This window comes from Pristiophorus japonicus, chromosome 5 (assembly GCF_044704955.1).
Source record: "Pristiophorus japonicus isolate sPriJap1 chromosome 5, sPriJap1.hap1, whole genome shotgun sequence".
In the NCBI taxonomy this organism is placed as follows: Eukaryota; Metazoa; Chordata; class Chondrichthyes; family Pristiophoridae; genus Pristiophorus; species Pristiophorus japonicus.
Window position 1 is genome coordinate 59,124,507 of NC_091981.1, and position 13,615 is coordinate 59,138,121.

At 44.9% G+C, this 13,615-nt stretch overlaps 1 protein-coding gene across 1 annotated transcript in view; it reads right to left on the reverse strand.

The window, feature by feature from the left end:
- Nucleotides 1–9,935, reverse strand: part of scgn (secretagogin, EF-hand calcium binding protein) — an 82,793-nt gene extending 72,858 nt beyond the window's left edge. The window contains exons 1-2 of the mRNA XM_070879868.1: nucleotides 9,696–9,935; nucleotides 7,745–7,815 (exon numbers count right to left, since the gene is read on the reverse strand). Coding sequence (XP_070735969.1) covers nucleotides 7,745–7,815; nucleotides 9,696–9,768 — 144 coding nt within the window. The 5' untranslated portion in view covers nucleotides 9,769–9,935. The remainder of the gene's footprint in view (nucleotides 1–7,744; nucleotides 7,816–9,695) is intronic.
- Nucleotides 9,936–13,615: the final 3,680 nt, after the last annotated feature.

The window sequence follows — 13,615 nt, forward strand, 5'->3', positions numbered from 1 at the left end:
CTGCCCACACTCCAATCACCGACCTGGACCTTGATGATGTCACTCTTCGCTGCCGTCGCCCTCCTGCACCAGTTCGTGCTGCTCCCTGAGGTGGCATGCCTCCACGCTGCTCCCGGGCCGCCGCACCTCCGCTCCTTTTATGGCCCCGACCTGCCGCTGGTGTTCTCACGCGGGTGGGGGCCTCCATGCTGCTTCGACTACCCTTTCAGGCAGTGCATTCCAGACTATAACAACTTGCTGTGTGAAACAAATTTCTCCTCCCCTCTCCCCTCTGGTCCTTTTGAGGTTTTGCAATGGGAGTAAAAACCTGTAAAATTACCCCTTCTTTCTTGGAATAAATCAGGACAGCAGGAGAAAAGATTGTAAAAAAATATTTTCTCCATTTGGAAAACAAAAATCACAATCAGAAAAGGCAGAGGGCCCGATATTGATGCACTCACTGCCCACTGCCGCTGACTGCCGCCAACATTCCTCTGCTCAAACCGCCCAGTGCCACTTTCGACGTGTCCTGGAGGGGAGAGCCGCCGGGAAGCGCCTGCCGACGTCAGCGGACGGCCGGTGCGTGTAAGTAGACGCCGAGATGCCATATTCATGCGGGCGGGAGTCGGCTGCAGGACGCCGTGGACCACTGCGTGGAGGCTGCTCTGTCCTCAGCAGTAAGTGTGAAAATGGGAGAAAACAGGTTAGTGACATTTTAAAAATGTATTTCTTTCCAGGGACTTACCTGGATGGGGTCCCCTGAAGTTCGTCAAATGTTTTTTTTAATGCTTTTTATTTTTAGATGTTCGACCCTCCGTGGACCTGACTCCATCCTTGGCGACACTTGGGCGACAAGCGCATTTGCCGCCGAGAATGAGAGCTCCCGCTGCTCCTGCCCAGATTGGTGGTGTACATCGCTGCTTTGCCGCCCGCCAACCTTTGAGGGACCTTGCTGATGAAAACCCAGCCCAAAGAACCGACAGGGACCTCGCCGGCTATCGGCGGTCCTTTGGGCGGCACTTGGGCGAGCGGGGGCCTTCACCAAATTCAGGATCAGAGTCTTCATTTTAAGTGCTAGTTATTCGATACATGCAGCCAATGCTGCAATAAACAGATATTTGCAAGTACAGCTGGGTGTGTAATAATGAGCATCGCAGCTCATCTCACATACTGCAAAATCCTACATCTCCTTGGGTGTTTTGTTTGCTTGTAACCAAAATTTGCATGTAATCTGTTGCAAAAAGTAAATCAATAATTATAGCAAAAATATAAGCCTGGAAAAGCTTTCTGTTCTTTATTCATTCATTCTCGGGATGTGGACATTGTCGACATGACCAACATGAATTGCTGATCCTTAGTTGCCCTGAGAAGGCGGTGGTGAACCTTCTTCTTCAACTATAGCTGTCTGATACAACTGAATGGCTTGCTAGGCCACAAATACATTGCAGGGACTGGAGTCGCGTATGAGCCAGACCAGGCAAGGACGGCAGGTTTCCTTCCCTAAAGTACACATGCGAAATGGGGACAGACAGCAAAGAATAAGAGTAAATGGATGTTTATCAGGTTGGCAGGATGTGAATAGTGGTTTGCCTCAAGAATAATGGCTGGGATCACTTTTGTTTCCCATTTTTAAATAAAGAACTTCCATTTATATAGAAGCGTTATGATATCAGGATGTTCCAAAGTGCTTCACAGCCAATCAACAACCCCACTACTTTTGAATGGAATCTGTTATTATGTTGTTATGTAGGCAAACAGAGCAGCTAATTCATGCAGAGACAGCAATGATGTAAATGATCAGTTAAGGGAGAAATGTTGGCCAGGACACCAAGAAAACTCCCCTTTCAAATAGTGCCATGGATCCTTTGCATCCACCTGAATGGGCAAATGGGGCCTCAGCTCAACATTTCATCTTCCAGCATTACTGGACTCCCTCAGTACTGCCCTGAAGTGTCAGCCATGTATGTACTGAAGTTCTGCAGTGAGGTTTGATCCCATGACCTTCTGACTCCAAGGGGGGAAAATTGCAGTTGGAGGCTTCCTTCGTACGAACACCTCCAGCACCTTCTGGAATGCACAGGTGCAAAATGGGAAAGAAAATCCACTTTACGTCTTCATGGAAACATGGATTGTCAACTTTGAGAATGCACTTGTACAAGATAACATTAGTTAATTTGATTTTGCCTGAAGCAGATAATCACGTGCAATAAACACAGAGAATCAATTGACAAACCCGATTTCACATTCGCACTGGTGATTCAACTGGAAAGCATCTGCTGTGCCTCCTTTTTAATTTTTAACTATATGCCTAACATGAATAAGTAATATATAATAGCTTGCAAATAGTATGTGAAAGGAGACATAAAGCTGAATATATGCTAGCTGAAGCTTTTCAATAGGTAGCTGTATGTAAGCATGCATTTACATCTGGATATGTGCTACCATCGCTGGGCCATCATTTGTATACATTAGCTTTACTATAAATGCACTCAGGTTTGTTTAAAGAAGTGTTTTCACACAGCTGCTTTCACCTTGTATTTTTGTTTCGTGAAATGAGCCAAAAATATAAGCCTTGACACTATGTTGTAGGATTTTGTGGATGTAAGCTTATATTATTTGTCTGAAATTCTGCTCTCCACTATCTTAGTGGAGGCATTAACTCATTAAAAAAAAGTTTAACAAACCTACTAAAATAACAGAGAAAAAATTCAGATGAACCGTTAATTTCAAGGCAGTAGTAATCATACTACATCCGAAAATGTTTCCTACCAGATAATGGGCTCAATTTTCCCCAGGAGTTGCTCCGTTTTTTTGGGAGTAGGCTGCTTTTGCTGGCCTAACTTAAAAATCCCCAGTTTCCCCAATCAATTTGCACCAGTGTAACTCACTTAGTTACGTTTTTTTTTTAGGTTAGTTTTTTTTTCTCGAAAGGAGGCGCCACCAGCCACCTCCGCCAGTTCTGGCCATTTAGCAACTTTGGCCAGCTAATAGTTACTCCATTTCGACTTAGGCCAGCGTATGTGGCCACTTGAGAAAACCCTTGCGGAGAGTTAAAGAAATCGGCGCAGGTAAGTACATCAGAGACCATTTGGCCTAGCGTAGTGTCAGGAAGCGCAGAGGACCTTGACTTGAACCAACCAAGCCTTAGGGAACAAACTTGGAAAACCAGCCTTCCTTCGCACAATTAAAAGAATAAATAAAAAATGAAACCCCTACCTTCAGCATCAAATTGCAATTCACCTTTCTGCACTCGACCTGGGAAGGCAGTGGGCAGGTGCGGGAGGCCACTCGGCCTGGGGTAGAGGCGGGAGAAGGCACCGGGAGGCCGCTCGGCCTGGGCTAGAGGCCGGAGGGAGCAATTCAACGGAGAGGCTGGTTTGGGAGAAGAGGAACTCTGTGGTCTGTAGCCTGTGTGTGGCTATCACACCTTCCCTGCACACTCAACTCCAGTATAGGCAGCAGAGCTATCAGGGCATGCAGCACCAGACTGATCACAATTAAAAGCAACTCCGATTAAGAATCTTCAGAATAAAATACTTACTATTAGTTGCTTTTGAAGTCTAGTTTCCTTGCACGTCTGCAGCAGCGTCATGCCCAACACCGAGAGACTGCCCTCAGCTCAGAGGCAGGCTGGATAAGACTCGGGTACATGGCTGAGGTTTCTTCAGTGCAGCCGTGGTCAGTATGACCGTGCTGGCTTATCGCACTGCAAACAGAGGCCCGTGGAACCGGCCCTGAAGACTGCACTTCAATCGAGGGCTCCTCATATCTGCAGCACAGAAGGCACGCAGACTCGGAGCGCTACTGCGCATGCGCGGCCATCACTATTCTCCACTGCGCATGTGCAGACATCCCGGCACATTTTCCAGTGCAGAATGCAGGCTCCACCCCCGTGGCTTCTGGCCACGCTGCGCGGCTGCAGTGAAGAGGCCAGACAGCGGCCAAAGTGGGAACATTTTGTTCTGGAGCACGTACTTAAGCGGCGCAACTTGGGTAAGTACGCTAAAAAACGGACTCGGCCAAAATTGAGCCCAATGTACCTTGAGTTAACATAATCTCATGACCACCGGATGTCTCAAAGCGCTTTACAGCCAATGAAGTATCTTTGAAGTGTAATCACTGTTGTAATGTGAGAAACGTAGCAGCCAATTTGTGCACAGCAAACTCCCACAAACAGAAATGTGATAATGACCAGATAATCTGTTTTGTTATGTTGATTGAGGGATAAATATTGGCCAAGACACCGGGGATAACTCCTCTGCTCGTCTTCAAAATAGTGCCATGGGATCTTTTACGTCCACCCGAGAGAGCAGATGGGGCCTCGGTTTAACGTCTCATCCAAAAGATGGCACCTCCGACAGTGCAGCACTCCCTCAGCACTGCACTGGAGTGTCAGCCTAGATTTATGTGCTTGAAGTCGCTGGAGTGGGATTTGAACCCACAACCATCTAACTCAGAGGCGAGTGTGCTACCCACTGAGCCACAGCTGACACAATAAGGAAAACAAAACTCTGGAAAATTCCTCTCCGACCTGAAGGTCTAAATAATCCTAGTAGAAATAACATGATTCATTCTTGTCTTTCCTTGTTTATTAATGGTAACTCTGTCTTGCAGAATAAATTGGAAGAAATAGATATACGTTTGTGTTACATGTTGACACAGTAGATTAAATCAATGTTGATAGTCTCAGTTCATTGTTAAGCAGATGTGGACCGACAGCACAAAAACTGACCATAATTGTTATTACAAAATAGAATTAGCAATATCACTCAGAGATGCCAAGATGAAGTTGGGGTTTAACATGCATTGACAAGATTGAATAGAGGGAATGTTACTCTGCGTTTGGTCCATGTTATAGCTGATCTGAGTGATAATGACACTGCGGGGCTGATTCACCAAGTTTGCGTTGCAGTGGGGAGCTACACCGGCCAACAGCAACTATCAGGAATACCAAAGCACTCTGCGCATCATTTTCCATCCGTTACAATTAATCACTGGCAATGCAAACTCAACAAAATTACTCCCTGGCTATCAATAGTACAAAAAATATGTTCGAAACCTGAAATCAGCCAGTGCAAAACTCCCTCACCTTGAGTAGCATTCAATACATTCGCCAAAAATGGTCAGAACTAGTGACCCACCCTAATGAGCATACTTTATGTCTCATGCCAGTCACTTGTCCTCTTGTACCATCCATTGACACTCTCAGAACCTCTTACAGGTCACTCTGATATTCTATGGTGATGTTGCATTAAACCTTGAAGGAGCCACTCTATACATTAATCAAAATCTAAATCTCCTTGAAACACTTAACCTTCCCCACATGCCGCAAAATCCCCAGTCAGTGCCAGGCTTTTACTTCGTGCACTGAAAAATAAAGCAATTCTGAATCGATACCACAGTTCTTTAAATTAGATTATTCTCTTGCACAGAAAAGACTTTGGTCTAAAAGCCAAAACATTGACATAATGATCTAACAACATAACAAATTCAACAGAAAGCGTAATCTGATATTCAGCACAAATAGTGCACAGAATATTTTTAGAACAAAACTTAAATTTTATACAGCAGCACCGTCCCAGTTGGGAGTTTTAATTTAATTCATCAAGCTCCATAATTTATTTTTCTGAATTTCAGTGTGCCTCAAGAACAGCTGGACTGACAGATTCAGTACTTACTGCTCCCAGTTCTATATAATTTTCATCTTCTAGAGGCTGGAATACACTTACAGGGTTTCTTTGCACTCAGTGCTGATAACTTGTTTCGGATCAGATTTCTTGCATTGTGGAAAAACTCTTGAAAGTGCAAATTTCGCAACTGCAGCCGCACATATACTCCAGTTCTCTTGCAAACATGTTCACTTGTGGCTAAATGGTGCCAATGAATTTGTATGGCATTTCTGCATTTACTTCCAAGTTTTGCTTTTAATCAGATAAAGCAATCAATGATAATCTTTGTTTGTCACCCAAAATATTGAAAATAGTTTGGAATAATCATTGGCTTTAACTAATTGTCTAATTCAGTGGCTTCATCTGATTATAATCCAGACATGGACTATGTACAGCAGATATCTCAAAGTGCTGGAGAAGTACCACCAGCACTGCCTTCGCAAGATCCTGCAAATCCATTGGGAGGATAGGCGCACCAATGTCAGTGTTCTTGGCCAGGCCAACATTCCCAGCATCAAAGCACTGACCACGTTTGATCAGCTCCGTTGGGTGGGCCACATCGTCTGCATGCACGACAGGAGACTCCCAAAGCAAGCGCTCTACTCAGAGCTTCGTCACGGCAAGTGAGCCCCAGGTGGACAGGGGAAACGCTTCAAGGACACCCTCAAAACTTCCTTGATAAAGTACAACATCCCCACCAACACCTGGGAATCCCTGGCTCAAGACTTACCAAAGTGGAGGAAGAGCATCTTGATGGCGAGAGCATGCAGAAACCAAGTAGAAGGAGTGTGCGTCAACCCAAGCTCCCCACCCACCCTTTCCTGCCCCACCTGTGACAGAGACTGTAGGTCCCGCGTTGGACTCTTCAGTCACCAGAGAACTCACTTTTAGAGTGGAAGCAAGTCATTCTCAACTCCGAGGGACTGCCTATGATGATGATGATGAAGAATCTAGAAAGAAAAACCTTGCACTTATATAGTATCTTTAATTTTGAAGTTCTGGAGTGGGACTTTAACCCACAACCTTCTGACTCAGAGGCAAGAGTGCTGCCCCTGAGCCAAGGCTGATATCTACTGTTCATTGCTGTACCAGAATGAAAAGCACCAAGAGACAATGTTTTATTAAAACAATTATTCAGAAAAAGAACAAAATATTTGATAATTTCTTCCATTTTCTTGTCCTTTACTTTGGGTGTGCCAGTCACGATGTTAGTTAGCCCGATGCTCTTTGTTTCTGTAATGCTACTTTCTATTGTCTGACTGAGGTGATCGCTTACATTATCTAACAACACCCTGCTTTATATTAAGAAGGTTACAGGTTATTCAATAGACACTTCTTCTGTGTCCTTGTAGTAATGTTTGTTGATTTATTTGTGGGGTTTTTCTCCTTTTTAATCTGATTCTAAGGACTAACCTGTCTTTCATTTTTCAGTCCTGTAGAAGGATCCAACCTGAGATGTTGACCTGTCCATTTTCACGAGATTGGCTGATCTGCTCGGTGTTTCCAGCAATTTATGGTTTGAATTTTCAACATTTGCAGTTTGTTTATTTAAAATATGGTTCTATGTATCTATCCAATTCTACTTCATAATATTTAATGGTAAACATTTACAGAGTATTTTTTGTGAAAGTCACAATCAAAATTGCACACATTTAAAAGCTTCAAGAGACACCCAGTACAAAGAGTTAAGCCACTGAAGAAGATAGTTGTGGCAGAACTACTGTACTCAAGGTCTACACAATTATGAGTTGAAGTGTAGAACGAACTGGGCAAAAGAAAAAGGGTAAGGGATATTAGTTATGGAAATTGTTGGGTTGCTGGGCCTTTAAGGAGAGTGAATATCATGAAAACATCATGTAATCCCATCAGATAATTATTTTCTCTCTTTGCAAATGCAAACAGTTGAGCAAGACAAAGTGTTATTCTCTGCCGTGACTGACTTTGTCACTATGTATTGTTTTATGGAAGTAATTTATACCTTTTTCCATGCATTTGACAAACAGTTGCCAGATGAGAACTAAATTTGTTGCCATGGAAATGTTCATGATGATGTTTACCCAAGAATAACAGCAAGCTAAAGTAGGATGTGTACTCACTTCAGTACCAAGCTTCTTCATGAGGTGAAGGAAAAAATCATCCAATTCCTTGCCTTCAATGTAGCCGTTATCTAAACAGAGTTCAACAAATCATTCCAATAAAATCATTTGCAGAAGTACTGAATAAGATCAGTAAAAACAACCACTTTCTGAAAATTATGTCTGCTGCAGAACTTTTGTTACAGAATAAACACTATGAAAGTAATAAAGTACAGTAAATAGACCTGAATTTATTAGAAAACAACATTGTGAGCATCAAGGCCATACATAGCCAGGATTAGATCTGTACCGAGGCATTTTGTTTTCAATCTATGTGCTGCTCACTCCACTCAGGCAACCAATAACAAGTGAAACCTGGTCTTTGAGAGAAACATAGAAACATAGAAAATAGCACTCACTGAGAGCAGTACTTCTTCACGACTTCTGTACATCCTTATAGGAACAGCAGCAACTTAGCAGAATTTATACTGCTAAAGCAGGTCATCATTTTAAAATTGCAGCTCTTAAATAGCTCTGGGGGTTACGGTAGAACAATGTCTGTTAAGCAGGCTGGAGTCACCATAAGGGCAACCCAGCCAGCCACCTTGGCAAGTAGTTTTCTGTCCTGTGTAGTTGGGAGTTGTAAATCTATTGAGTGGACAAAATGAAGTTTGAATGCTAAATCATTTTACACGTGAATAATAGCTTGCTGAAATCCACCTAACAATAAAATGCCCCAAACTCTGTTCCTTTACTGATTATAATAGTTTAGTTTCCAGTAACACGAGAAGATATTTTTTTAAGTTTACTTCACGAAAGGACGAGCAGGTTTTAAATGACACCTTACCTCGTCCACACTGACTGAACAGAGCATGTGATGCAGTTTCATGCACTTTACATTGGATGCAGACGTTGGGCTAATTCCGCAACAATGGTGTTGACACATTTGGTTCTGGAATGAGGGGCATTGTTTCTGATATACAATTCCGTTCTGGATCAGCACCACTTTTGTGATAGCACAATTCAGGCTAGTTCATTCCAAAGTGCAAGCAGTAAATACAATGACAGTTAATGACCCAAAACAAACGGCAATCGTGCTCCTGACCTGCAGCGTGTAACCTCCCCATCGAAAAATAATACTGAAATCACTGTTTATGGATCATAGAACTGATACAAATTCTAACACCTACCCCTTGTGCCACCACTTTATTGGAGATCTCAAGGTCAACTTTTTTTAAATGGCAAAATTGAAGATTTCATTCGACTCTGCTCAATTTCTACATTTTTTTAAACCAAAAATAAAAACGGAAAGCACCAAACAGAACTCAGATTGTGATACAGCCAACAACTGGCTAAGATAAATACCCTCCCCCACCAAAAAAAATAACCAGCTACATCCCTAATCTAAGGGTAAGGTGTGTTCAAATAACAACCGTTGAGAGGCTCTTTGCTGGTAATAAATCTGAGTGCAGTTTTATTGCAAACATTCCTATCAGTTTTAAGAAAGGACACATGTATTGGTCCAAGAGACAGGATAACTAGGGGAGTGGCTCAGTGAAAAGTCTCAAACTGCAACAGTGGAGTAAATTGGCTGAGTTCACCCGTGGGGGGAAATGAGCACTGAACCATAAAATGTCTAGAACAGGGCACAACCAGAGCAACAGCCAAATACAGCCAACCCCGCAAATGGAAATGTGACCGAGTGTTCTGGTCTACCTCAGCCTTCTGCTTGATAGAATGCATGTATTTTGTCCTTTCCGATCTACTGAATATTCCAGGCTTCAATTTGATCTCAAAAAGTTTCCACAACATAAAAAGAAAAATAATTTCTACTTTACAGCCAGATTATAAGTAAAAATTGAGGTTTTTTTCATACATTCACCTGGTGCTTGCACGAACTCATATAGCCACCCTCCATAGATAAAGGCTCTCCCTAGCTTGCATTGAATGTGTTAAAGTCAAATTGCATTACCATCAGCGTCAAATCGTTGCCAAATCTGCAGGAACCCGATGGCGTCCAGATTGTCGAAGCCGGGGCTGTCCATGGTGCTGGGGAGTGAAAGGAAAAGTTTCCAACTGCTGGCTAGATTTGCTGGTGGTTGTGCTGCAGCGAACACACGAGATCCGGGGCTTCGGAGTGGCCACAGGTCTTTCCGCACTCGCAGAAAAAGAGAAGTCCACTGAAACACAGTGAGCACCACTCACACCGAGCCAAGCGCCAAACCTTCCCCAGCCAGTCCGTGCTCTGCCCCTCAGCTTTGCTGACGAGCCCCGGCTCCTCCCACCTCCGCATCCCATTGATCCGTTTCCATTGCACTCACTTGTTCGGGGCTCCGAGAAGTCTGCATTGAAAGGCTGTTTGGAATAATAACACGTCCCGGGCAGATAAAGTAATATTCTTGCGAAATCTTCTAACAAGGATAGTGAAATATTGCCTGACAGCCCATCGCACTAACCCAGAACATAAAAGGTCATTTGGGGAAAAAAAAATATCCGGGACAATATTTGAATGGGTTTTAAACAATCGGGGTTTATGGAATGAATGAAGTGCTTATTGTACTGTCTTTCTACTGCAGACGAATCATTTTCTGAGTTACAGCACTGGTTCACACCATTGACATAAATGGCCTGCGAACTAGAGTTGTTAGCCTGCTTCCTATGATTCTATCCTAGTCTTTCAAGCGACGTGAACATATGAAAAAATAGTGACCAACACACAGCAGACACATCAGATGCCTTGGCCAAACAGCTATAGGTCCTACAAATCATAATTGCTAATTTGAACTTATTCTATGTAGAGGCTGCATTCTTAATATGTGAAAATATTAGTAATATCATGTTTTATCTTCTCAAGACGAATACACAATAGGGAGAACCCGCACCACAGGGACTGCAGCGGTCCAAGAAGGCGGCTCACCACCCACCATATTCTCAAGGGCAATTAGGGATTGGCGATAAATGCTGGCCTTGCCAGCGACACCCATATTCCAGGAACAAACAACAAAAATATTAGCACCCATAAGGGACAGAATCTGTCTGTAAGGGGTGGGATTTGTCTCTAATGTCAGGGATGTGTGTGTGTGCGTGAATGTGAGGGTGTGTGTGAGTGTGAAAGTGTGTGTGAGAGTAAGGATGAGTGGGAGAGTAAATGTGTGTGTGTGAGTATGAGAGTGAGGGTAAGTGAGTGTGAGAGTGAGGGTGTGTGTGTGTGTGAGAGTGAGCGTGTGCGTGTGTGTGAGAGTGAGCGTGTGCATGTGAGTGTGGGTGTGTGTGAGAGTGAGGGTATATGCGTGTGTGAATGAGGGTGTGTGTGAGAGTGAGGGTGTGTGTGAGAGTGAGGGTGTGTGTGTGAGTGAGGGTATGTGTGTGAGAGTGAGGGTATGTGTGTGAGAGTGAGGGTGTGTGTGAATGAGGGTATGTGTGTGTGAGAGTGAGGGTGTGTGTGTGAGTGAGGGTATGTGTGTGAGAGTGAGAGTGAGGGTGTGTGTGTGGCAGATTAGGAAAAGGGGAGGTGCAACGAGACCTGGGTGTCATGGTTCATCAGTCAGTGAAAGTTGGCATACAGGTACAGCAGGCAGTGAAGAAGGCAAATGGTATGTTGGTCTTCATAGCTAGGGGATTTGAGTATAGGAGCAGGGAGGTCTTATTGCAGTTTTATAGGGCCTTGGTGAAGCCTCACCTGGAATATTGTGTTCAGTTTTGGTCTCCTAATCTGAGGAAGGACATTCTTGCTATTGAGGGAGTGCAGCGAAGATTCACCAGACTGATTCCAGGGATGGCTGGACTGACATATGAGGAGAGACTGGATCCGCTGGGCCTTTATACATTGGAGTTTAGAAGGATGAGAGGGGATCTCATAGAAACATATAAGATTCTGATTGGACGGGACAGGTTAGATGCGGGTAGAACGTTCCCGATGTTGGGGAAGTCCAGAACCAGGGGACACAGTCCTAGGATAAGGGGTAGGCCATTTAGGACTGAGATGAGGAGAAACTTCTTCATTCAGTGAGTTGTTAACCTGTGGAATTCCCTGCCGCAGAGAGTTGTTGATGCCAGTTCATTGGGTATATTCAAGAGGGAGTTAGATATGGCCCTCACGGCTAAGGGGATCAAGGAGTATGGGGAGAAAGCAGGAAAGGGATACTGAGGGAATGATCAGCCATGATCTTAGTGAATGGTGGTGCAGACTCGAAGGGCCGAATGGCCTACTCCTGCACCTATTTTCTATGTTTCTATGTTTCTATGTGAGTGAGAGTGAGGGTGTGTATGTGTGAGTGAGAGTGAGGGTGTGTGTGTGAGTGAGAGTGAGGGTGCGTGTGTGAGTGAGGTTGTGTGTGTGAGAGTGAGAGTGAGGGCATGTGTGTGTGAGAGTGAGGGTGTGTGTGTGTGAGGGTGTGTGCATGTGAGTGAGTGAGGGTGGGTGAGAGTGAGGGTGTGTGTGTGTGAGGGTGTGTGCATGTGAGTGAGTGAGGGTGGGTGAGAGTGAGGATGTGTGTGAGAGTGAAGGTGTATGTGTGTGAGTGAGGGTGTGTGTGAGAGTGTGTGTGAGGGTGGGTATGAGAGTAATGATGTGTGTGAGAGTGAGGCTGTATGTGTGAGTGAGGGTGTGTGTGATAGTGAGGGTGTGTGTGAGAGTGATGGTGTGTTTGAGAGTGAGAGAGGGAGGGTGTGTGCGAGAGTGAGGTATGTATGAGTGTGTGTGTGTGAGTGTGTGTGTGAAAGTGTGTGTGTGAGTGATGGTGTGTTTGAGAGTGAAAGAGTGAGGGTGTGAGAGAATGAGGTTGTGTGTGAGAATGAGAGTGAGGCTGTGTGTGAGTGAGAGTGAGGGTGTGTGTGAGAGTGAGAGTGAGGGTGTGTGTGAGAGTGAGAGTGAGGGTGTGTGTGAGAGTGAGAGTGAGGGTGTGTGTGAGAGTGAGGATGTGTGTGAGTGAGAGTGAGGATGTGTGAGAGTGAGGATGTGTGAGAGTGAGGATGTGTGAGAGTGAGGGTGTGTGTGAGAGTGAGGATGTGTGTGAGGGTGAGAGTGAGGGTGTGTGTGAGAGTGAGGATGTGTGTGAGGGTGAGAGTGAGGGTGTGTGTGAGAGTGAGGATGTGTGTGAGAGTGAAGATGTGTGTGAGAGTGAGGATGTGTGTGAGGGTGAGAGTGAGGTTGTGTGTGAGAGTGAGGATGTGTGTGAGAGTGAGGATGTGTGTGAGAGTGAGGATGTGTGTGAGAGTGAGGGTGTGTGTGAGAGTGAGGGTGTGTGCGTGAGAGTGAGGGTGTGTGCGTGAGAGTGAGGGTGTGTGCGTGAGAGTGAGGGTGTGTGTGAGAGTGGGTGTGAGAGTGAGGGTGGGTGTGAGAGTGAGGATGTGTGTGAGAGTGAAGATGTGTGTGAGAGTGAGGATGTGTGTGAGAGTGAAGATGTGTGTGAGAGTGAGGATGTGTGTGAGGGTGAGAGTGAGGGTGTGTGTGAGAGTGAGGATGTGTGTGAGGGTGAGAGTGAGGGTGTGTGTGAGAGTGAGGATGTGTGTGAGGGTGAGAGTGAGGGTGTGTGTGAGAGTGAGGATGTGTGTGAGAGTGAAGATGTGTGTGAGAGTGAGGATGTGTGTGAGGGTGAGAGTGAGGTTGTGTGTGAGAGTGAGGATGTGTGTGAGAGTGAGGATGTGTGTGAGAGTGAGGGTGTGTGCGTGAGAGTGAGGGTGTGTGCGTGAGAGTGAGGGTGTGTGTGAGAGTGGGTGTGAGAGTGAGGGTGGGTGTGAGAGTGAGGATGTGTGTGAGAGTGAAGATGTGTGTGAGAGTGAGGATGTGTGTGAGAGTGAAGATGTGTGTGAGAGTGAGGATGTGTGTGAGGGTGAGAGTGAGGGTGTGTGTGAGAGTGAGGATGTGTGTGAGGGTGAGAGTGAGGGTGAGAG